We start from the raw sequence: 24,637 nt of genomic DNA on the forward strand, positions 1-24,637 counted from the left end.
TCTTACTCTAAATGTAGCAGAATTTACCATTTTAAAAAATATACTTAGAAAGGAAGTTTCTGATCTGAGTAGTGGACAGTATGTGTAGTTCAGGTTGAAATGTTGGGAATTTGGTGTTTGCTGAACTTGATTTTCTTGCAAACTTTTCATTACCAATCTACGTAACGTTTTCAGTGCTTTGACATTAAGAAGGACTTGTTTTTGAATTATTGTATATAGGATTCAGCTATAATGCTGAAGCCCTAAACAAATTTCACTTGGAAAGAAGTCCCATTAAATTCAGCAGGTAGTTAAGATCTGATTTTTAAAGAGAAAATGTTCCCACATGGGAGAATTCACTTTCATCCCACGAAAATAAAGACTTACATCACTGGCAATAATTCTGGATGCCTTGGCAGACTGAATTGGAATTGCATCGATTCGCAAATCGTATCCTCTCTTCCTTGCCTCTTCCAAGGAAAGTTTATATAAATTCTTTTTAAAATGATAGAAAGAAGAAAATATTAATATTTACAGCTCTTACTTAATGATAAACAATGTAGGCAGACAGACTGAATGTAACAGTCCTTACTATACAACTTCTTCAAAATTATTTTAGTGAGAAAGGAACCAGAAATGCTTAGTTCAGACATAAAACATCCAGGTATGTCATCGTTCTCCCCTGCCTGCACATTAAATATTACAACTTGACAACAACTTTTGGGACTGAGGTTCATGCCCATAGCTTTGGTAGACCACACACTGTGCACACTCTTTTAGGCTACTGGTGAGAAAAATGCTGAGGAAGTGGCAAGCTATGAGCAGGATTCCCATAAGCTTTTCTCTCCCCTTTGATCTGTCCTTTCTCATAAGCCTTTCTCCTCCTCTCCTCAGTCCTGTACTCCACTGCAGCTGATTATCAGCTCTTCACCAGGAACATCTCCTAGGGAACGCTCTTCAGGCAGTGGGTGCACATGATGATCAGAATGTTCGGTAGAGCTTCAATCCAGTGACCTCACCTCACTGTAGTTGAACTTGTTCTGTCTTGCTAAAGTGATTTCAGGGGTATCAGGCATTATGTGAACTTGTGTCTTGTCATTATTCCAAGCTTCAGTGTACAAACGCTGTAAAAATAAAAAAAGACAAGGAAGAAAATAAAATAGGCATTGGAATGAAACTAACTTGAGTTTTTCTTTAATCCCATTTTTTCACCCTGAAAGCTCAAGTAGAAATATCAGTAACAAATATTAGAGAACGTTTACATTATTGTCAAGTAGGGCGATCCTCAGGTCAAAAAAGTCACAATGTGCAATCAAAGTCCCACTTCTTTTTTGTGTGCAATGCATATATAAAAGGCAGGTCTGCGATCACACAGGTGCAGCTGTCATCTTTCACACAACAGCCTCCCCCCCGCAGATGTCCCTTTAGTCAAGTATTTTTCTAAAAAATGTATCAGGTTTATCCACAAATTTATTTCATTTTGAGCACACCAACACATTTTGAGCCAATACATATTACAATCCGGCCTCCTCCTCCCACCAATAACATTTCAATAGAGTAATTCTAATATACATTTAGCAGAATGTTTTACCCCATTCCAGAGATCTCTGTTGATAATTAGTGCAGATTACATCAGAAAGCACTCCCTAGTACTAAATTCTATCAAAGATGAATGAAGTAGTAGATTACTGATTTTACAAATACATTTAGTAGCTATTAACAGCATCAAAGATTTCTATTTAACAAATGCTGTACCCATGGGATCTTACAAACTTACATCTTACAAACACGAATTTGCAGTGTTGCTCAAATGCAAGCACTGCAGATTTTAGCGACAAGGTCTTAAATAAATCATTCTAATTGCTAGTATCAAATAAAAGAATCCTAGGATCCAAAGGATGCACCAGTCCCTTTATGTTCAAAAACATTCCTTAAGGAAAAATTGCAAATGGGTTTGCAGTTCTTTTGTCTAATATACATATTATTTGTGTTTCCCTATTTAATTGTTTCATTTCCCAGTCACCTAATGTCATTGGATTTCTGACTTATGTTGAACATAATGCACAGCTTAAAAATAGAAAAAGAATGAAAAAGCCAGTACAAGGTTTAAAAGTGCCATGTTAATTATTAAATTTAATTTCTTAAACCTCTTGCATAAAGTATCATTTTTAATAGACAGTTACATATCTAAAGCAGGCCATTAGTACTCACCTTGTTCATATTTTCTGCATTATGCTTAGCCAAAACTATTTCTAGAGAATCTGGTACACTTGTGAACTTGAATGTGTCTGGAGGCTGACGATACAACTTTTCACTTAGGATCTCTCCAGCCTTCTTGACTTTTTCATTCTCCAGGGAACCAATAGGGACCCACCCAATGCCTCTCAACCATTGAAGGTCAGACTTGTAGGAATTCTGCGATGTAGGACATAAAAAAGGCATTTAGTCAACAATGAAGGTCTAACTCCCCAAAGCTTTGCCTTTGATCCTACACACTATAGCAAGTTCCTTCTTCATGTGCCCTATGGTTTGTATTGTCCTGAATTACATGTTTTAGTCATGGACCCAAACTCATTCATACTTAAAAGAGATTACGAACTGAAACTCACTACTGTGTATATTATCAGAGTAGTAGGCTTTGTACTTCCTTTAAAGTCAGGTATACAAAATACACTCTCCCCTCCCTTCCTCACATCCTTGCAATCACAAATGTCATCAGTATGGGCATTTTTTTATTTTAATAATCTCTAATCACATCAGCTAGCATCACCGTTTACAATGAAATGAGAAATCAGCTCTTCTGGATCCTTACTACAGCAAATGTCAGAGACAATGGTCTTACTGAGAAAACAAAAACCTTAGATTTATCTATAACTGTGAGTTTAGTTTTTTCAACTGAGCTAAAAAGTTGGGGGTTTTCACCCAATTTTTTTAAAAAATCAATAAGACTTGCGAATTAGGTATTACACTATTGTCACAATTACAGTCTCTAATAGTACTTTATTTATGTATTTATAAACTAAGATGTATTTTAGATTTGTGGTCCCCAACTTTTTTAGGTTCATATTCAGATTTGGAATGTTGAGACAATGACTGTGAGTGACCATTCACATTATGGTTGCCACAAAAGAAATATTCAACCACCTAAATTATAGATGGATAAGATCCTCTGAAGCATTTTTGGAAATAAAAATGATGCTGAGAGTGCTGATTTGATTTCCATCATGCTTCCCATTATTTTTAAACTTAAATAATTTGTTTTTAATATAAATATTAAAAGAATCAGGGAATTTTGCAGCATATGCCAGGTGCCATGTTGGGGATCCCGGTTAGACTTTTCTTCCATATTTACATTTAACAAGTACATGAATGTTAATGATGCAACATATGCTAGAGTGTACAATATGGATTTAAACAGCAGCTTCCACAAAGTCACAACATTCTATCAAACTGTTCTGTAAATTTTCTGACTTCAACTTAAGTAACATAAAAATTAAGTATGGGGACAGAATTTTGGAAGCACAAATATTACTGAATGCCTTTTCAAATTTTTTAAGAAATATTTTCCAACCTAACCATATTTTAATGAACCAAATCTTGCTGACTTTTTCAAAACTCATGAAATTTGTTCTCCTATATTATTTTGGATCAGTTCCAGGGAGGTTAGATCCCATCATTACTTACATCACTCTGTAGTTCATAGGCCTTCCTGGCATGGATAACATCATTTTGGTCTGGGAGGCATGTCCACTGGTGCAAATAATTACGGTAATCAATGTCGGTGACCAGTTTCTGGCAATTCTTTGCCCCCAGGATCGACAGCATATCCACAGGACTGCTGTACTTGGTCTTCAATTGCTCAAAGACTTTCTTGTATTCTCTCTCACTCTGCATCTTGGCGACATTCATGGAATGCACAATTTTGGGATCGTCTTCCACACAACGAGCTCCCACGTGGTGGCCCAGCTGCTTGCGATAGCCTTCTTTGTACTTGTACTGTTGACAACAATAATAAGCAGTGTAAAACAAAGTTTTACTTACCCTGGGATCCCTAAGATCCAGAAGCAGTTATCGTACAGAGTTTAAACCAAGTATTTGTACAGACCTATAACTTCAGTAAGATGTTTGTACAAAACCACTTATATTTTTATACATGGATTTGGACTTCATGCCCACTGTTTCAGTCTTCAGTATTTTACAAGGGGAAAAATATAATTCCTATTTTCTATGCTTTCATTTCATTTCCTAGGTTGCTTTCTGTATCAATGATCTCTAATGTATATCCAGAGAGAGAGAAAAAAAACCATGGAGTAATTGAATAAGGCAGGTGAAGGCACACTCCATTTATCTATGCAGTTATTTTGGTTGAAAAATTAAATGCCCGTACTATCAATACTGCCAAGGAAAACTACTCAGCCCATTTAAATCTCAAATATTGAAATGGGTTGTAACAGTTGCAATAAATTATGGTTTCACATGCTCAACAAAGCCTCAAAAGAATCCAATTCTTGCTGTAAATGAAAAGTCTCCAAATTCTAGATAACACTGCAAGCAAAATAAAAACTTGTGGTTTGTATTACATTATAAAGGAAGTTTGTTTTTAGCATATTTTAAGTAATTACTATTTGTCTATTTTAATTAATGTTTATTCTATTTTACTGTAAATCGCCCAGAGTCACTCCACAGTGAGATGGGCAGTGACAAATTTGAAATATAAATAAATAAATTCATACAACTACATACCTCACTTGCAATATCTCTGGATGCTTTAGCAGCCTTGATAGGAATTGCATCTACCCGAAGATCATACCCCCTCTTCCTGGCCTCTTCCAATGACATTTTGTATAGTTTCTAAATGGATGAAAAATACTGCTTTAGTATTTCTGAGGGCACTTTCCCCCGTCCCTTCTCATAGATTTGATGAATAGAAATCCACTTACATCACTGTAGTTGATTTTGTTCTGTTGTGATAGTAGAATTTCAGGAGTGTCAGGCATAATATGGATGTTGGTTTTATCTTTATTCCAAGCATCAACATACATACGCTAAAAAAAAAAAAAGACACAGTTAAATAATCAGTGTAGTGGTTATTAAAATTGTAACATAGGATCAGTTTTAATTCTGTGTTGTGGGTGGAAATTATGAAACCCATTTTATATTGTTAATACCAGCACTGTAATTACAGAATACAAAAAGCAGCCAAGTATATAAGATTCTGCTAGATCCAAAAATGGATGACAAAGTATTACTTAAAGTTTACTTATAACATTTTTAACTTATTCATTTTGAAAGCCAGGGTTGGAAACCAAGGTGAATATAAATAGATTCATTATTTGTGATAAGAAGCATTCTTGTTGCATAAATAAAATCCAAATCTCTTTAGCAAGGAGTTTCTTCATCAAGAATTAATCAGTAGCAAGACGTTTAAGGGGTTTCCAAGACCATTCTTGATGAGTTCTACTAAGTTCATCATACTGTTCTAGGGAAGAACCTAGATTAGCTGCTTGTAATTCAGATGAATGCCACTGGTTCTGCTACAATGCTATGCACTGGTTCAGCATTTTCTTCTAATTTGGAGAATCTGTAATTCCTTGTAACTGTAGATGAAGTGGGGCACACACACTCATAAATATTCTTAAACCTCCTCTATTAAACTGGAAAACATTTGCCTCTCATGATAATGGAGTTGAATATAATACTCATTGATAAATCTTCACCAAATGCAATCAGAGAAATGAAAAATCTGTAACTCCACTTTGGAACCCTATCCAGGTTCCATCTTTGTGCTAGAACTAAGACGGAAAAAGAGATGATGGTAAGAATGATGGGTAATTATTTCAAGCTGGCCATGGACAGTGAAGTCAGAGGACTAGAAGCTTTACTGAAAGCAAGAGGCAAGACAGGCAAGTGGTAACAGAACTGCTGTTTCAGGGGAATAAAGTGGGACCTATAACAAAATGTTGCAATCTATCTCTACCACCTAAGGCAAAGGAGTGCAATTTTTTTCATATCATGGGTTTCGAATGGTATGTCAGGAACCCACTCCAAAAAGTAGGGAAAGGCAGGTCAAAAACTAAATTTGATTAATTTCAAGTTAAATGTAAATTAAATTATAGATAATATGAATATACTTCATGTATTTATCAATGTTCCCTTTCTTTTATAAAATGGTAAACAGTTCTGGGAGTCTGGAAATTGTATGGGGTTCAGCAGAAATATTGCAAAGCATTAACAAATGCAGACAGTGTGCACAAGATATGAGCTATCTGTTCAAGTGATTGCATGTTTGCAAAAGCTAGGAATTATAGTATATACAAAATGCCTACAAAAATAATCTGAAGGGGTATTATGCATGTATAAGCAGGAAGCTCAGAAAGAACATGCGTGTAAAAAATCTTGGAAAAGCCTGGCTGTCATTTAAAGTAAGAGTACATGGACCTCTAGAATGACAGAAGGAGTTACACAGTGCCACAAGCTCTGCCTCCTTTGTATGCGAGCATTACATGCCAATGTATATACAAAAGAGGCAGGGCTTGTGGACACGCTGTAAGGAAGCATTCTATGATCCCAGCCTCAGTAGTCCAGGAGCCTGAGGAATATCCCAGGTTCCCCCTCTGAAGGGGTGTACTAGCTCCACCTTATGCTTCCCACTAGCCAAGGCCAGACCTTGGCTTTGTAAAGCAACCCTCTCCAAAAGGTGTGCCAGGCCATGGAACGGGGATGGAATAGAAAAGCTGAGGATCTGATGGATTCTAAGTCTTCTGAGGGTTTTCCACATTCCAGACTGGGAGAATTTGCTTAGTCTCATTACTGTTCATCACATTGCTTAATATGCTTAGTAGGGAAAGATTTTTAAAAACTTGCAGAAAAGAATGCCAGCCTGTGGTATAGGGAAATGTATTGGAACATTTCAACATGGCAGTATTTTGGCCTATGGTTAGAAATGCTTTGCCATGTCTTCTGAACTTTCCCCCCAACTCCAAAAAGCAAACTGAAGTGGATGATGCATCTTTATATGCATCTTTAAAACTTTAAAACTTAAGTAGAACAACTATATAAGTTATTTTGAAGTCTTACAGAAAACAGTATAAATATTCTACCAAAGTAAATGATGTGTGGATATGTATTTAAAGAAAGGATCATAGATAAAACTTACCTGATTCATAAGTTCTGAGTTATGTTTTGCCAAAGTCATAGGCATGGAATCAAGAGGGCTGGTAAATGCGAGAGTGTCCGGGTGTTGCCTATATTGATAGTCACTCAAAATCTGGGCAGCTCTCCTATTCTTCTCTGCTTCCAGGGAACCAGCTGGAGACCAGCCAATACCCCTGAGCCATTCAAGATCTGATTTATAGATATTCTGAAGGAAGGAAGGAAGGAAGGAAGGAAGGAAGGAAGGAAGGAAGGAAGGAAGGAAGGAAGGAAGGAAGGAAGGAAGGAAGGAAGGAAGGAAGGGAGGGAGGGAGGGAGGGAGGGAGGGAGGGAGGGAGGGAAGGAAGGAAGGAAGGAAGGAAGGAAGGAAGGAAGGAAGGAAGGAAGGAAGGAAGGAAGGAAGGAAGGAAGGAAGGAAGGAAGGAAGGAAGGAAAGTTATCCTTGAGGACTTTACTCTCACAACCTAAAAACACATCCCTTAAATTATTGTTGCAATGTAAATTACTTTTAGAATAGTTTAAACAAAGAACTGAATGGACAGATCAGTCACTGTAATTGTGGTTTTTCATTCCTGACTTCTATTTCAACTGCTTACCCTTGAAAGTACCCTTTCTGGACACAGGTAGTAGCTACTGCAGGAGGCAAAGTCCAATTTGTACAAACTTACTAAGTAACTTTAATCTTTGGATCTAATTAGCTAAATTGCCGTTCTGTTTTCTATTTCAGAAAAAAACTCAAAGTGAGTTGCAGGCATTGACTAAAGTGAAATTAAAAAGTGAAGAAATACAGCTAAAAAAACAACTGATAAAGAAAAGCTAAATTTGAGAGAGAGAGAGAGAGAGAGAAGAAACACAAGTATTTTAGCTTGCTTCCAGAAAAAGGAAGCAGCTAAATACACATTCTATCACCAAAAGGCCTCTGTTTTTTTGCAAAGATCAACCTAAAGAGGAAGATCATCTGGGAATATGTGCACTCAGAAATATCCAGGACCTGAATCTGACTTCTTAAGCTAATATTTTCCAGATGAATTATATTTTATCCCCCAGCATTTTCAGAAAGTGTGGAGATTTGGGATAAAAAAAATTAGTGTAGACCTGTTCTAAATCATTTAGGATTTTGGTTGATACCTTATACTCGTTTATCTGTGAGTAAACGCTGAACCCAACATGTCTTATTCTCAAATAAACATGTATAGAATTCCACTATAAATCAATACTTCCAACTTGAATTGGGCTTGGATATATACTGATATCTACTATAGCTGTTTCTGAAGAGATGTGATATGATTATGCTTACTCATATTCAATACTAAATCAGCACTAGATCTGTATCATTGTAAGATCTGAATGTGTGTGTGTGTATTCCATCACTGTTATCCCATTCTTGAGCAGCCTGAAATCAGCCTGAGGTTCTGAACTTATAAATTCTTATTCACTTGGTGTATTAGTTTTCCTACTTCATTACTCAACATTTTACTAATGATACTGCTTCTTAAAGTATAGTACCCTAAACCTTGAGAAACAATATAAAACCAAAACTCATTCAAATTAACTGAGTGATCCATAATGGTTTTGTTTAGAGCACAGCTAACACTGAGCAGAAGAGGGTGGTTGCCTTCTATTAGGTATGGCTTTATATTTACAAAGTTGCTAAAATGACACTTACATCACTTTGAAGATCATATGTTTTCTTGGCATGGATGACATCATTTTGATCCGGCAGACATGTCCATTCATGTAAGTAATTACGGTAATCGATATCGCTGACCAGTTTCTGGCAATTCTTCGCCCCCAAGATCGACCACATATCCACAGGACTGCTATACTTGGTCTTCAATTTCTCAAAAACTTTCTTGTATTCTCTCTCACTTTGCATCTTGGCAACATTCATACAATGCACAAGTTTAGGGTCATCCTCTATGCTGCGAGCTCCCACATGGTGACCCAGCTGCTTACGGTATGCCTCTTTGTATTTGTACTGCACAGAGAGAGAGAGAGGGAGAAAAAAAACTTTTCCTCTAGTTTCCCGTATCACTAAAAATGCTAAATTGGATTTTTCTTTCCAGTCAGTTTGATCACTACATATCAGGTGCTGAGTTCCAGTATGACTGGGTCACACCCACAGGTATCTCTCAACCGATGGAAAAATATTTGCCAGTGGAATGGATGTTTCTTCCCCATGCCATTACTTCCCTCCCTCTTGATGTAGATGTGGGGAGCATGCAAGGGATTGGCAAGGAATGGAAAATGAAGAGAAGCCTGAGACATGAGCATTAGGAAGCATTTTTTTCTTTTCATTGCAATAATAATAAAAAGCATTCAGTTTTTTTAGAAGGGCTCATTAAAGGTATTTATTATTAAGTCCTATTAAATATTATTATTAAGCTTATTATTGTACTTATTTAAGTACTATATTAACCCAATAGGAAAATGAATTATTCCCCCCACCTCCAATGATTATCTGTTAATTGGGATGTTCATTACATGGCAAGTGAGTAATTCTCATTCTCTAGGAACGGGAAATCTGGTTGAAAACAAGGGAATGACTTGGAAGTGCAAACAGCTGTACACAACACTGCTGGATGGTCTCCAGGACTAATTTCATCTGTGATTAACTACCTTAAATTGACATGTTGGAGATGATGGCCAACACACAGAGATTTTGTTGGTTGAGAGAAAGATGGCTATAGAGATATATATTATCAGCCTAAATCAATCCACTGCAGGATGCAGGCCTCTTCATTGAAGATTATCATCCATCTGCCATGTTAATCTAATGCAGGTTGGCAGGTAGATGTTTTTGAACTTTCCAGTCAAGAGCTAAGAGAGCGCAACTAGTCCAAAGTCACGCAGGTGGTTTATGTACCTAAGGGAAGATGTATGTTGGGGGGGGGGTAATCTTCCTTGACTGAAGATCATCTTAAATTTAGGGTGTTAATTTAGAGTATTTCTTTTAAGTAACTCAGTAACATTGATATCCCATCTCAAATGCATGACTTTTAAGTGAAGAATGGTTTGAGGTAGTATTTTAAGTTATAAGAGAAGGATTTAGAATTTCCTGATTCTGTTTTTCAAAAAGGTCAAGAGTTAAAATTACCTTTCTATTTTTATTTACATTAATTAGATGAGCCATTCGAATGATCTAACCATTCAAAATTGAAAATGGTTAGAGTCCAGGAGGATATTTAATACCCTTAATTAAAATGGTATCTTAAATTATTTTATGTAAATGCATGATAATGATAATAGAAAATATCATTCTGTATTGAAAAATCTCACTAGGACTAATTAGCTACTTAATTGGTGAATGAGATAATATTAAAAAGAGGGGGACTGTGTGAGTGTGTGGTTGTACATATAAACCAATGATTGGGGCCAGCATGCCAATGGTAGGCAAGGCTGAAACAAAGCCCCAGTAAAAGTCAAAGACCCCTTATGATATACAAGATACTCATTTATCTCTCCATCAAGGAGCAGGCTCTCAGGCCTTATCAGTGGCCTGAATGGATTGCTTTCAGAGGCCTATGGAAAGTAGGGTAGGGCCTCAGTTTACCCTCCCATGGGAGACCAGATAAGGTGAAGATTTAACAAATCACTGCATGCCAAAATACATAAACAGAGTTCCTTACTTCACTGGCAATTTCTCTAGATGCTTTTGCTGCCTTGATCGGTATGGCATCAACTGGAAGCTCATAGCCTTGCTTTCTCAATTCTTCCAATCCTAATTTGTAGAGTTTCTAAGAAGAAAGCCAATGAAAGTTAGGAGTGCAACACTACTAGTACAACACTAAATGTTCGGTTCTGCAATTAAGCCAGTAACAAACTTACATCACTCAAGTTAATTAAGTTGATTCTGGACAAAACAATTTCAGGAGTGTCAGGCATGATATGAATCTGAGTCTTATCTTTGTCCCAAGCTTCTCGATAAAGTCTCTAGAAAACAAACACAAAAAAGAATGAATAATATCATTTTTCAGTGATAAAAATAATTATATGCAATGTCACCTTTCACAGCACAATAGAAATATTTATCTAGCTAATGCAAAACATTATGAGCTGTTCTGAAGATGTAGAAGCAGAAGAAAATAGTTATGAAAACGCTGGTAGAAAGATCCCTCTTCATAGTCTACCCACAAAGTGGAGCATTTATGCAGAAGAGATTCTTTTGCTTCATCCTTAAATTAAATAAACCTCATTATATCATCAAGGACACTCATTCACACTAATTTTTAGAGAGGAATAAAACCAAATTTACAAAAAATTAACATTTTGCTAACTAAATCCCATGAGCACCATCATTCTTCCTACACTAATTTTTTTTTTTAATATATTTACCATAACAGAATTTTATTCTTATTTACTTGGAAGCAAGCTCTGTTAATTCAGCGGGTCTTAGCTGCAATTAAACTAAAGACAGCTACAGTCCTGAACACAAACTCCTAAACTACCTTGAGGTTATTTGAACACAGTGTACCTTACTTCTGAAGAAACATATGTTCAGGGCTGGAAAGAAGCAACTACATTATACTGCAGGATCTACTGCATTCTTCCCTCTACCACTCTCAGGCCCTCTTTATGCTGCTGACTGTCTCCCCAAGTCCTCTCTGGCAGCAAAAACCCTCAGACTGAGAAACACTCACATCACTTCTATGCTTTGAATTTTCTTTTGCCAGAACAACTTCCATTGAATCAGGAATGCTTGTGAATTTAATCGTGTCTGGGTGTTGACGATAGTTCCTTTCACTCAGAATCTCAGAAGCTTTCTTGTTCTTTTCCGACTCTAGAGAGCCATACGCATTCCATCCAATGCCTTTCAGCCATTCGAGGTCGGATTTATATGCATTCTGGCATGGAAGAAAAGAAGCCATCATTCTATATTACAAAACCTCTGAGGATATTTTGTTTTTTACTTACTGCTCTAGAATTATGCATGTATTTCTTTTTCATATGATGATGCCTCTTTGATTTAGGACTCTGTAATAACTTGGTGGTATGAATAAAAGCACAAATTATGACATAAGGTTAGAAAAAGAGAAAGGTCTTTTCCCATCAGCCCTTCAAGATAGGACAGACACTGCAAGAAATATAGGAATTCTGCTTTTTAATATGGGCTATAATAACAGAATTTTGAAAACCTGACAATGATTCCCCTTCCCTCCCCCTTAGCCCAGATTTGACTCTTTTTAGTATATCCTTTAGTATATCCTATCCTTTTCCTGCTTTCCTGGACTAGGCTCATGTTTTACTAAACATTGCCACATTATACATTTCCCAATATTTATACACTGAGAGCAATGGTTCAGAAAAGGATAGAATTGGAATTTAAAAAAAAAATCCTTTGGAAGGTTTGATTTAGTTAGGAACTGCATTAAAATATAGGAGAAGTCAAGACCAAAAAAAAAAAAACCTTACCAAGTTAATAAAGGGAGAGGGAAAATGTAAATTGGATATCAGAGTCTGGAGTTACTCTAAGTTGTAGGAAGAGAGAGTGAAGAAGAGTAATAAGAAAATAAATATGCATATTCAGATCTCAGTAAAGAAGGTAAAGGACACAAGCAGGACCATTAATTGGTCGTAGGATGGATAAGAGACAGGGGAAGACTTCCAGCCTACTACACAGTCAGTATAGTTTTATCAAATGAAATAGTTGAAATATGTGGCTTACATCACTTTGTAGTTCATACACCTTCTTAGCTTGGATGATATCATTCTGATCTGGCAGACATGTCCACTGGTGCAAGTAATTGCGGTAATCAATATCACTGACCAATTTCTGGCAATTCTTTGCCCCCAAGATTGACCACATATCCACAGGACTGCTGTACTTGGTCTTCCATTTCTCAAAGTCTTTCTTGTATTCTCTCTCACTTTGCATCTTGGCAACATTCATAGAATGCACAAGTTTGGGATCGTCTTCTACACTACGAGCTCCAATATGATGGCCAAGTTGCTTGCGATAACCTTCTTTGTACTTGTACTAAAACAAAAAAAAAAGTTGAGTCAGAAAAACTGAAAATCAGGAATAATTTGCAGATCCAGGTTTGTTGGATGTCAGATTTATACATATATCTAACATTTTCACAGTGGTTGCATTTCTACGTACACGTACCTAGTAAGCCTCTACAGATCTGTGTGGGATTTACTTGTGAAGAAATGGTCTGGACATAGCTCAAAAATTTCTATAGTGCAAAGCTTTATCAAAGGTGTTGAATCTTATAGGAAGGACAAAGTACATATATTAAAGCATGTTTTTACTGTAAACCACCAGAGTCACTTCTTAGCGAGATGATGGCAGAGGGGTGAACTTACAGTTAACTTACAGGTTAATTGAAGGACTGCCTTTTCCCAGTTACATCTATCCGACCCACCAGTTCGGGAAGGCATGGTATGTTACAAGTCCTCCCGATTAAGGAGGTTCATCTGGTGGGACCGAGAAAAAGGATATTCTCCATGATGGCTCCCTCCCTATGGAACATCATATCCCCAGAGATAAGACTGGCCCCCACCTTGATACTCTTCCAAAAGGCCTGAAGACGTGGTTTTGCCAGCAGGCCTGGGGATCCCAGGTTGATACGGAGCCCATCGAGTGGCTAGTTTGAAGGTGTTGTTGTCGCCGGGGGGGGGGAGCATAGTGGGTCTTGTATTTGGTGTTTGATTTCTATAAGTCGCCCGGAGTTATCGTGTGTGAGTTGGGCAGCTATATGAATTTGTTTAATAAATAACTAAATTAACATATTTATCATGTGGAAATGAATAAACCCTGACATTAAAAAGAACCATAGCCTAAGCTCTGAATGCATAAAATCTATATCAGGGTGAATTTACAATATAACTTACATCACTAGCAATGTCTCTGGATGCTTTAGCAGCTTTCACTGACATGGCTTCATTAGTGAGATCATAACCCTTCTTCAACATTTCTTCCCATCCAAGTTTGTACACTTTCTAACATGAAAAAGTAGCATAGATTAAAAAGAAGAAAAAGCAAATTGAATAAATTAAAAATTTACAGTCTACTTGTATAATTGAAACACACCCAAAATATGCTTCATGTTTCCTCCTGAGAAATCTAGTCATGTTACAGGAATGTGCCAAAATCCCTAAGAAACTTGGCTAGTAATATTGTAATTCTTAGCTTTACTCAAGCACTGTCTGTTATTTGAGTAGGAACATATTTGCTTCAAATTTGGTTTAAATAAAATTTGAACAAAATAATATAAGAAGCTTTCTGTTAGATCAGGCAAAAGTCTGTCCAAGCCAGCTTTCTGTTCTCACAGCAGTTCTGAAAGCCCTGCTAATGTTTATTAATATTAGCATAATTCTTAGCTTCTTTTCTCTTTCATGTATGTGTCTCACAAGAAATCTTTTGATTTGCTTCAAATTTCATTTCAAACAAATATCACAAATTGAAATCAACTTCCTAGAAATTAGAAAGGAGAGAGATTACTGAAGGGATTTCTGAGGAATCAGGGCACAGTCCTCCATCATGACAGTCATAAAGGAGCCAACATCTAACATATGACAAATGCATTAAATACTCAGAACTGCTAAAATTAGCTAGGAGGTATGAAGTTTGCTCTAGAAAATTTCTGAAACTTTCTAGAAAATCAGGTTTATAATAGCAGTTTAGGTTTATAATAGCAAGATTATATGTTCAATATTGTTATTTGTTCTGCATACTTCACCTCCATATTGGACTAGCACCAGCTGATACAGAATCTGAGGACTTTACAGTCATGATTCTAAATGTTCTTGTTCTTTCTTGGAAGTAAAGTTGAATGAAATGCAAGTTGAATGAATGAATGAAAACTGAATGAACGTCTGGATCAGTTAACCTGCTTGATTAATTGCTATATCCAACACCTCCATTGTGTAACAAAATGACTGTTGTTTCATGTTTCCAAGTGGGAAGGTCCACCAAAATAAAGAAGGAGCACTGCAAGCATTTTGAACAGTGCATTCTGAAGAGCCATTGGTGAAGGCACCACTTTAAATTTGGACACAACAGTATCTGCAAAACACCTTGAATGCAATCACAACACATCTTGAAAACATGTTCAAGGGTAAAAAATCTACCTGTTGCTCAAAAAATACAACTTATTAAGACATAATTTCCAAGAATAGTCTCAGAGTTTCAATAAACTGCATCTCCAAATATTAACATATTAAGGAATCATTTCATTAAGGAGAACATAATCAACATGACGATGACTAGTTACTAAAACACATTTTTGGATATTTTCTTACCTGGCTGTAATTGTACTTGTTTGCTTTAGCCAGCATAATATCTGGCGTATCTGGCATGACATGAATCGTTGTCTTATCCTTCTCCCAGGCATCTATGTATGCACGCTATTAGAGAAGAAAATAATGAAGCTCAATAAATGCATTCATATGCAATAATGTTGTCAGGTGGATAGCTATAGTAATATGTATATGTCAAGTTTGATTTTAATATAAAATTGAAAATGCGTGCAGATTCTCTGCAAAGGAAATGCATGTACGGTATATGTCCTGGAAGAAATATATTTAGCAACATGCTTGGGATGACCTTCTGGCCATAAATTAGCTTTTTCCTCTATATATTGTACAATGTAATGATTTTCATCTGCATAAACCCTTTCAGGGGACAGAGCCCCTTTAAGTCACAAGAGATTATGACAACATCAATTCAAGGATGTTGGTATATAGGTAACAGTACCACTAAAGATGCCAGTTAGCTGAGAAATCAGCTAAGAAATAATCATGTTCTATAAAATCTGCTAGGAATTGTTCAGTGGTTCTTACAAAATCTCTGCCACACATAGCATAACATACATTGCATCTATAGTTTGCTGAAACTAATGCTAAACAGAGAGGGGAGGGGAGGTGTGGTATATGCTATTATTTGCACTCAGAACGGCAATGGTCACCTTATTCATAAGATCAGCGTTGTGCTTTGCAAGTTCCATATCCATTGAATCACTCAGCTTCGTAAACGGGAAAGAGCTCGGGTGCTGGCGATACTTTGTGTCACTAGCAATCTCGGTGGCTTTCTTGGACTGCTCCATATCCAGTGAACCCGCAGGGCTCCAACCGAGCCCTTTGTACCATTCATTATAATCTTGCTTGTATTCAAGCTGTAGGCAGAGAATAAAACACAGCTATAGTTGAACAGCTCTTAACTGTAGCAGTACAAAACCTCCCTACCTACATATCAAAAAGAGGCATCCAATGATTAAATGATGACATGATGAATTACAGCTTCAGGTCACCCTTGAGCTAAGGGATAATCCTCTTATCTTTTGCTTGCTTTATTATTGAATGAGTAAGCATTGCAATACTGTAAAAATTGCTTGCTTTATTGTTTAATTAATAAACAAGTATTTCCTTTCTAAAGTACTGAGCAGCAATGTCTCTCACTTGATTTCTTAAGAATGCTCAAGGTGAAGTATATAATCATTCTGATTCTATAAATTAGCATATTTTAATTTGTAGTCTCAATTGTATAGTGCAACTTAGGAAGAATTTAATGAATTTATACATAGTATAAATCTTCCTAAAAGTACACCAAATTAAGCTGCACCTTCATCTTTCCAAGAAATTATAGATGTTATTATATCTGTGAAAGCAGGAAACACACCTAGTCCAGATAATTATTCCATTGAGTGGTATAAGACATATATTGAATTCTTTGTCCCAATATCATTGCAGATCTATACAGTAATGCCTTTTTTTAAAAAAAAAAATTTCTAACCTCCTTCACCATGATTTATATAACTATGATTTTGAGGGCTGGTGACTATCCTGCTAACTTTACAGTCCTGCTGACTGATTTATTTATTCCATGTTAATACAAAACTACTGCCAGGGACCCTGGCACATAGATTATGGATGATATTGATTTTAACAATCCATCTTGCACAATCTCATTTTATACAAAGTTGACAAGTGTCTGTTATTAGATTATTAACCGACATTCAGAAAAACTAAAATCTGCAGTAGTGGTCTCACTAGATTTCTTTGACATGATGAAATGGAAATGTCTGAAATTTTCGGGCACATTATGCAAAGACCCAGCTGTCTGGAGAAGGCTCAGATGCTGGGGAAGGTAGAAGGAAAGAGAAGAAGAGGGTGACCAGCAGTAAGGTGGATGGACTCAGTTACAGAAGTGATGGGTACATCATTGGGAGACTTTGAAAAAACAGGTTGGGGATAGATCGTCATGGAGAAAATCTATCTATGTGGTCACTAGGAGTCAAAAACAACTTGATGGCACATAAATCAATCAATCAAATGGGAATGTCTGAAAAAAGTTTTGACTAACTAGAGATTTCCTCCTTTTTTATTAATTGGATCAATATATGGTACACTGTTGCTAAGGTTATTACAAATGGAATTGTCTCTTCATCTAGGATGATGTCTTGCTGAACTTATCAAAGGTGTTGTTTATCTCCCCTTGTTTTTAATTTGATATTGGAATAGTATTTATTCTACAAATGGAAGACATTTTACAGTGGGTGGACTTAAACCCACACTGTTATAATGTGATGATTATATGTCTTCCCCATAATTATGTATTTTCTATACTAAAATCCTTATTAACACCTAATTAACATCAGCCTCTTGGAAGTATTATATAGGAAGTTTGTTGTTGTAGTGTATTTTAATTAATTAATTAATATTTATTTATTTTAATTAATATTTATTCTGTTTTTACTGTAACCCACCCAGAGTCACTCTGTAGGGAGATGGGCAGTGACAAATTTGAAATATAAATAATAAATAAATAAATAAATCATGCATTGATAGTGTATTTGATAATTTATTGGGTCATTCATTTAATTGGAATAAACCCTACATAATACTTAGAGATGTGTTTTTATTGAACTCTGTAAAAATTGGGATTTCCCTTCTTTGAACTATCTGGGAATAATTATTCCAAGGAAATTTTCTTCAGTTGTATTTGTAAATATATCAGTTTTTAAAATCTCAGCTAAAAAATCAACATAAATAATTAAAAGTCCCATTGAGTTTATGGATGTGGGGCAGAAGTATAATTTTGATCCTTATTCACACAACAAATATATATGTATACAGACACACACACAGTACTGGGACAATTCCAGCTGAGCATTACAAATAATTTGGGGGTCATGAGCAAGCTATTTTTAATCAGCTAATTTCCAATCAAGTTTTTGTACCATTAGACTTATCGCAAAAGGAAACCAGATTACCTAAAATGGCAAAATGTAATTAAAACTTGGATTGATTGATTTATCAAATTTATATAACTGCCCATCTCATAGACATGACTGTGAATTTGGTCCAGATGCATTAGCAGCTTCTTAATTCCCAAATCATTATCAATATTAGAATGCATTTCAGATTCTAAGTCTGCAGTCCTTTTTAAAAATAAATAATTAAAGAGGATGAGTCAGGAGGGTACTAATTATGAGCAAGAATTCTGGACTAAAGAATTGGAATGTCCCATATTAATAAATCAGTGACTAAGGATTGTAAGGAATGTTAAGTAAGTTTCTTATGATTTTTAGATGGGACTAATTTAACACAAGATTTTCTTTTGCATTTATGAGGCATCCCAAAGAATTTTGAACAGTGTTGGCTGCCAAGTTCACTATATTGGAAATACAATATGAGCTTCTTTTATTATTGCCCAGTTCTGTTTTAATATCTATTTTTGTTAATATGGTGTTACAAGGATCAATATGGTTTAAAGGTATGAAATTGGGCCACATTTTTATATTCCAAAAAGGTGGCACTTATTATTATAGCAAGAATTATGGATTCATCAGGTGAGGAAGGCAGGAAAAAAAGATAACTTTTCCATAGTATGATCCCAGGTTTTCAGTCACGGACCATCAATTCCAGTTGATTAAGAGTTCTCTATCAATGAAATGGAAAGCCTGATCAGTATTATTCCATGATGGTTTTAAAAATTGGGCTGAAGGATTTTTATATGTTACATGACATAGAACATATATCTTTGTTCCTTCCTTTTCTGTTATTTGTCTGTGTGTGTTTGTGTGCGCTCTTTTGTATTCTCTTCTTTTTTTCCTCTTTGTGTACTAAAGCAGTATTTCAAAGAAACACACAAAAAGCATTTTTCAACTACTAGTAAAAAGACATAGCAAGATCTTACAGCACTTTGAACCCGATTCATGTTTCTGGCCAGTTCCACATTCATTGCATCCGGCAGAAGGATGTAATTATGGATGAGCCTTTTATAATTGGTATTGGTAATGTTCGCTTGTGCTTCTTTCGCAGCCACAATGCTGACAGTATCGGCAGGCGTGTTGTAGAGCGTTTTGCTGCTCTCGTAGTCTTTCTTGTACTCGCGAGCTGATTGCATCTTAGCCACTTGCATGTAATGCACCAGCTTGGGATCATCCTGGAGGCTGCGGAAGCCAACAAGCTTACCCTTGTCCTGCTCATAACCTAACTTATATTTGTACTGCAGAGAAAACAGAAAGTAAAATGTAAGCTCAGGAAGGTCAGTACTGTATTGAGACTTCATCATACAGTAATAAAGTGAAAGTGAATATATGCACCGATGTAACAGATTGTTAAACGTGATAAAATTGGTTCCAAAGGTGCCTTTTTGTTCACAGGGGCCTTCTGTGAATAGAAGAACCTTTGTCCAGAGGGAAAAAACAACGTCAGTTGCAAGCTTACATCGCTGGCGATCTCTCGAGAAGCTTTAGCGGCTTGAATAGGGATTGCATCAGCTCGGACATCACATCCTCTCCTCTTAGCTTCTTCCAGAGAATGTTTGTATATTTTCTATGTAGAAAAAGAAATGAAACTATTTAAAAAATACTCAACACAGAGACAGAAAATTAACACTTTATAAGATATGATTATAAGGTCCAATTATCATTTAGTACTCTGGAAAAAGCGGGAAGATCCAGAAGAAAAAGGAAATTGGACTTAACAGAATTAAAACCCAGGCAAATTTAAATGAATGAAGCACAGTGAATCTGCAGGTTAAAAATTATTCTGAGGGTCACCCTGAATGTTTGGAAAAACACAGGTGGCCTTAGAGTCTACACTGGTAATTTATAAGTTGATCAATGCTGGTCTACAAACCTATACCAGGACCCTTTTCACAAACAAGCTGCACCTGCATCTGCAGTCAGTGCTGTGTCCCACATCCCCATGATGCTGTGGGCTTGGTAAATTAAGAAATTTAACTATCCTTAGCATCCAAAGGAGCAGTGGCAGCTTTGCAGCTTTTCTACTGGAATTCTGCAGAAGCAGTTTTACATTTGGAGGCGAATATGTGTAGCTCAGGGTTGAACTGTGGAGTCCTTGGGGTTCTCTGAGCTTAATTCTTTTCTTGCAAACGTTTCATTACCCAGCTAGGTAACATCTTCAGCGCACTGAAGATGTTACCTAGCCGGGTAATGAAACATTTGCAAAAAAAGAACCAAGCTCAGAGAACCCCAAGGACTTCACAGTTTTACATTTGTTGGAGGCTGGGTCTTACTCTGCCTGCTGGATCCTGGGATTTCTCTCTTCCCTCCTGTAGCTAAGGTACCTGACCCCAACTCTCCTCCACCCCTCCAGGCACTCCAGTGGGGCAGTTTCACCATTTATTCCCACAACCACCCCACCCCCAATAGGTTGTCTGGAGGGTCAATTTTTTTCTCCCTTTCTGCAAAAAGCAAAGAGAGCTAAGGAAGAGTCAGTGTGAATGAGAGCGGGATGCAAAACTGCTGCCAGAGATATGCAGGGCAATATGGTGACTGGGAGGAAATAGAGCTATTTTATTATCCAGGAAAGGAATGTTTCAGTAGGGGAATGCTGTTTTTGGGAGGCTTTCCTGAGCATTTTTTACAAAGTGCCAGAATAATCCTTTGGTATCTATTCAAGTTCTAGTGAACAGTGTTTTTGATTTTTTTTTTCCTTCTGTAAGTTGTTTTTTCCTGTTTTTTTCTTTATTGACTTGGTGTAATGGTTTTGTTGATTTTGGGCTGATGACTTTGTCTTTGAAAATAATTACCTAAACAAATACTTGGGCTAACGAGACTTTTCTATGAATAATACTGCAGAACTTGACTCCAAAGCTAGCATTTTTGCTTGCCAATGTCCCTGCTTTATCTGTTTGACAAATAATGAAACATGCAGTTTTGATGATTTACTTGCTGTAAGCAAAATATAGCTCTTAAGCAACCTGCACACTTACATCACTGATGTTATACGCATTGACTTTTGCCAAAAGAATCTCAGGCATATCTGGTGTGATATGAATCTGCGTCTTTTCCGCTTCCCAGTCCTTTTTGTAAAGGTGCTGAAATAGAATGAAGGAAATAGGTGTCATTGAAAAATAACTTTGAAATAGACCTCAAAACACATACTGCTAAAAAAAAAAAATCATAATAAAACCAATACCCATAATTTAATTTAATTTTATATCAATCCTTTGGTGATTGAAAAATATTTCATCAATCCATTTTACCTAGTTAATTAAATTATTTGGTTAATTGGATTGAATCTGTTAAATCTGAGTAAAAGCAACATTTGTGAAAAAAAGATGAGGACTTTTCTTTGTTTCCAAAGCACTGGTGTAGCCTCATCTTAAATGAGAATAGCATCATCTTAGAAAAGGTATTCTGTCCTATGAATGAAAAAAATGGGCATGACTTTTTAACTTTCCATGGGCAGTTCTCATTAATAACTTGGATTAAAAATTATGGATGCAATCCAAACTAAACCTTGCTTACTCAGCCCAATACAGTATAAATCAAGTGTTAATTTTGGTCTCATGTAGAATTAATCAAACAAGAATATTCATGTGCTGATGGTAATTTGTTTAGCTATACAAAGATTATGCAGAAAGATCCTCCAGTTCCTCTGGAAATTAATGATTGTTTCTTTTGTTCCGCAAAATCCTGGAATAATTAGTCCAAATAACAAAGATTCTCATGCCAGTATTTCTGCCATAATATAAGCAAATCTCTTTTGAAAAGGGTTATTTTGAAAAGAGAAGTGAGACGTGGGTTTGTGAAAGACCCTCATGTGCATTTGCTTGTTGATCACTCAGTAATATAAAAGAAAACTTAGCCACATCATTGGGAGAAAAACAAACATGTAAATGTCACCTTAAATTACATGACCAAGAGCAGTATTAGCATCTTTTTAAGCCAGTTACATCATAGCAATTAGAAAATATTTGATAGAAGTCTATGCACCACTTCAGCCCAAATTATACTAGTAACTAATATTGACTAGCTCTGAAAGTAATGATACTGATGACACTTGTTAACCTAGAAATATCATACAATCCATAATCAAACCTATGAGCTAGAAATATATGAATCACCAATGTATACAACTATTGGCAAGCTGCCTCCTATATAATTGCCCTCTCTTACAGTATATTTCTTAACATACTGTAGAAGAAATAACATACATTTCTTAAGAGCTAAATTCTGTCTTGCATGTGTATACCCATTGAATCAACAAACAACAGATTAATTTGTGCCCAATTCTCACAGACTCATTCAATGACCTTGGGCATAGAGGCTAATATATTAAGGCTGCTGACTCTCACATCACTTTTTAGTTCTTTGGTTTTATTGTTTTTGGGATGAATCATTTTACTGACTGCAGATATTTGACTTATATAATTGTGAGCCATCTGAATCCTAGCAAGTAAGCAGATAGATAGATAGATAGATAGATAGATAGATAGATAGATAGATAGATAGATAGATAGATAATTCTTTGGCTTACTTCGTCCATTATTTTTGCATTATTTGTCGCCAGGACCATTGGCATAGAATCCATTAGAATAGAATATTTCAGTTTGTCTGGATGTTGTCTGTACTTCTTCTCACTGACAATCTCCATGGCTTTCTTATTCTTTTCAGCTTCTAGAGATCCTAGTGGTACCCATCCAATCCCTTTCATGAATTCCGCATAGTCTGCTTTGTACTGATTCTGGAAGCAAAATGAAAGGAAAGCTTATAAGAAATGTTTGGAAAAACAACTTTCTATATTTGAAGAAAAGATTGACCTTTTAATCATAGTTTAGTATGCAGAACCCTCAGCCTGGGTTATAAATGACGTTAGAAGAGAATAAAAAGCAAGCATTTTTTCCATAGACAAATGAAAAATATACATACCATTGTTGCAGTGCTACACTGTTTCATCATTGTGAAACTGGGCACATGGCACATTAATTTGAATTTGTCTGTGTATTATTTCATCCTGTGATTTTGCATGTCATGTGCATTATAGCATATTATGAGTTATTAGTCTTATACACCAAATTTGTTTCAGGAATTCAAAGTAGCATGCACAGGATTCCCTGTTCTAATTTTTCTCCATACCAATACTGTGAGAGAGAACTGGCATTTATTGTCAACTCACTGGCTGTGTTTGGGACAGTCACACAAATTCGCCCAGGGAGCTAGGGGTAGACCACAGGCTTAGACCATGGTGTTAACTATTACTACTACTCTGGTATCCTAACCTTTAATATAAAGAGCAGCTCCACAAGACAGTCCATACTTTAAACAAATAATCTTGTTTTCAATAGTGCCATTCTATTCCCCAGTAAATCCTCTTCAAATCTACTCTAAATTTGCAGAGGGAAGAGGAGCCTCAGATATTTCTATCCTGTAAATGGAAGTTTGATAACAGCCCACTGGATATTTTCTATATCCTGCTTCTTCAGGGGAAAAGCTAAGTTCCATGTGTAACGAAAAACAGTTCTGGTATATCTCCCTAGTCTTCTCTCCCAATTGCAAAGTAACACATACACCAGAATTTAAAGACTTGAATTATTTCTGAGCAGTTATCAAAAGTTCTTCCTTACATCACTCTGTATCTGCATCATATTTTTGGCCAGTTCAAGGTTCATAGAATCAGGCAAAGCGCTGTAAGTGTGGATAATATTCCGGTAGTTGGTATCCGTTGCCACCTCCTGCGCTTTCTTGGCTGCCACGACGCTGAGCATGTCCACGGGGGTCTGGAACCGGGTCTTTGATTTCTCATAGTCCTTCTTGTATTCACGCTCAGACTGCATCTTTGCAACTTCCATGTAGTGCACAAGTTTAGGATCATCTTCTAGGCTAAGGAAGCCGATCTGTTTTCCCTTTGATTGCTCAAAGGCCAATTTGTATTTGTACTGGAAGCCAGGTCGAACAACAAAACAACACACGTACGCACACACAGACACACATGAAAGGAAGTTCAGTTAAATTATTCATTGACAGAGGCTGATAAAGAATTTGATATGTGTTACTGTATAGATAAAATTTTAATATGTATGCAACATTTCCTAAGTCTTCTGATGTTACAATTAAAACTCAGCAGGAATTGCCAGGACTGTTCCAAATATTTCTGGATCTGTAAAAATACCAGAATGTTATAGGCACAGGAATATTTATTTTTTGAAAGTCTACCTGCAAAACAAAAGCCCAACAGCCAATCAGAATTTGCTGTTCCTGGGCAACAGATGAGCATAGCTGGCCAATCAGTGGTTGCCTGTATCCCA

At 36.3% G+C, this 24,637-nt stretch overlaps 1 protein-coding gene across 4 annotated transcripts in view; it reads right to left on the minus strand.

Moving 5' to 3' along the window:
- The window catches only part of NEB (nebulin), a 211,260-nt gene that overhangs the window by 125,115 nt on the left and 61,508 nt on the right, over positions 1-24,637 (minus strand). For all 4 annotated transcript variants that reach the window (XM_088146548.1, XM_088146545.1, XM_088146546.1 and 1 more), the window contains exons 44-63: positions 23,957-24,268; positions 22,870-23,076; positions 21,320-21,424; positions 19,807-19,914; positions 19,274-19,585; positions 16,044-16,250; positions 15,379-15,483; positions 13,969-14,076; positions 12,797-13,108; positions 11,772-11,975; positions 10,960-11,064; positions 10,761-10,868; positions 8,798-9,109; positions 7,136-7,339; positions 4,920-5,024; positions 4,723-4,830; positions 3,664-3,975; positions 2,191-2,394; positions 999-1,103; positions 367-474 (exon numbers count right to left, since the gene is read on the minus strand). In XM_088146548.1, coding sequence (XP_088002674.1) covers positions 367-474; positions 999-1,103; positions 2,191-2,394; positions 3,664-3,975; positions 4,723-4,830; positions 4,920-5,024; positions 7,136-7,339; positions 8,798-9,109; positions 10,761-10,868; positions 10,960-11,064; positions 11,772-11,975; positions 12,797-13,108; positions 13,969-14,076; positions 15,379-15,483; positions 16,044-16,250; positions 19,274-19,585; positions 19,807-19,914; positions 21,320-21,424; positions 22,870-23,076; positions 23,957-24,268 — 3,651 coding nt within the window. The remainder of the gene's footprint in view (positions 1-366; positions 475-998; positions 1,104-2,190; positions 2,395-3,663; positions 3,976-4,722; positions 4,831-4,919; positions 5,025-7,135; positions 7,340-8,797; positions 9,110-10,760; positions 10,869-10,959; positions 11,065-11,771; positions 11,976-12,796; positions 13,109-13,968; positions 14,077-15,378; positions 15,484-16,043; positions 16,251-19,273; positions 19,586-19,806; positions 19,915-21,319; positions 21,425-22,869; positions 23,077-23,956; positions 24,269-24,637) is intronic.

The sequence above is a fragment of the Python bivittatus genome, unplaced genomic scaffold, assembly GCF_059951505.1.
Source record: "Python bivittatus isolate LINGU-HERP-01145 unplaced genomic scaffold, Pbiv_v1 ctg000480_np1212, whole genome shotgun sequence".
Classification (NCBI taxonomy): domain Eukaryota; kingdom Metazoa; phylum Chordata; class Lepidosauria; order Squamata; family Pythonidae; genus Python; species Python bivittatus.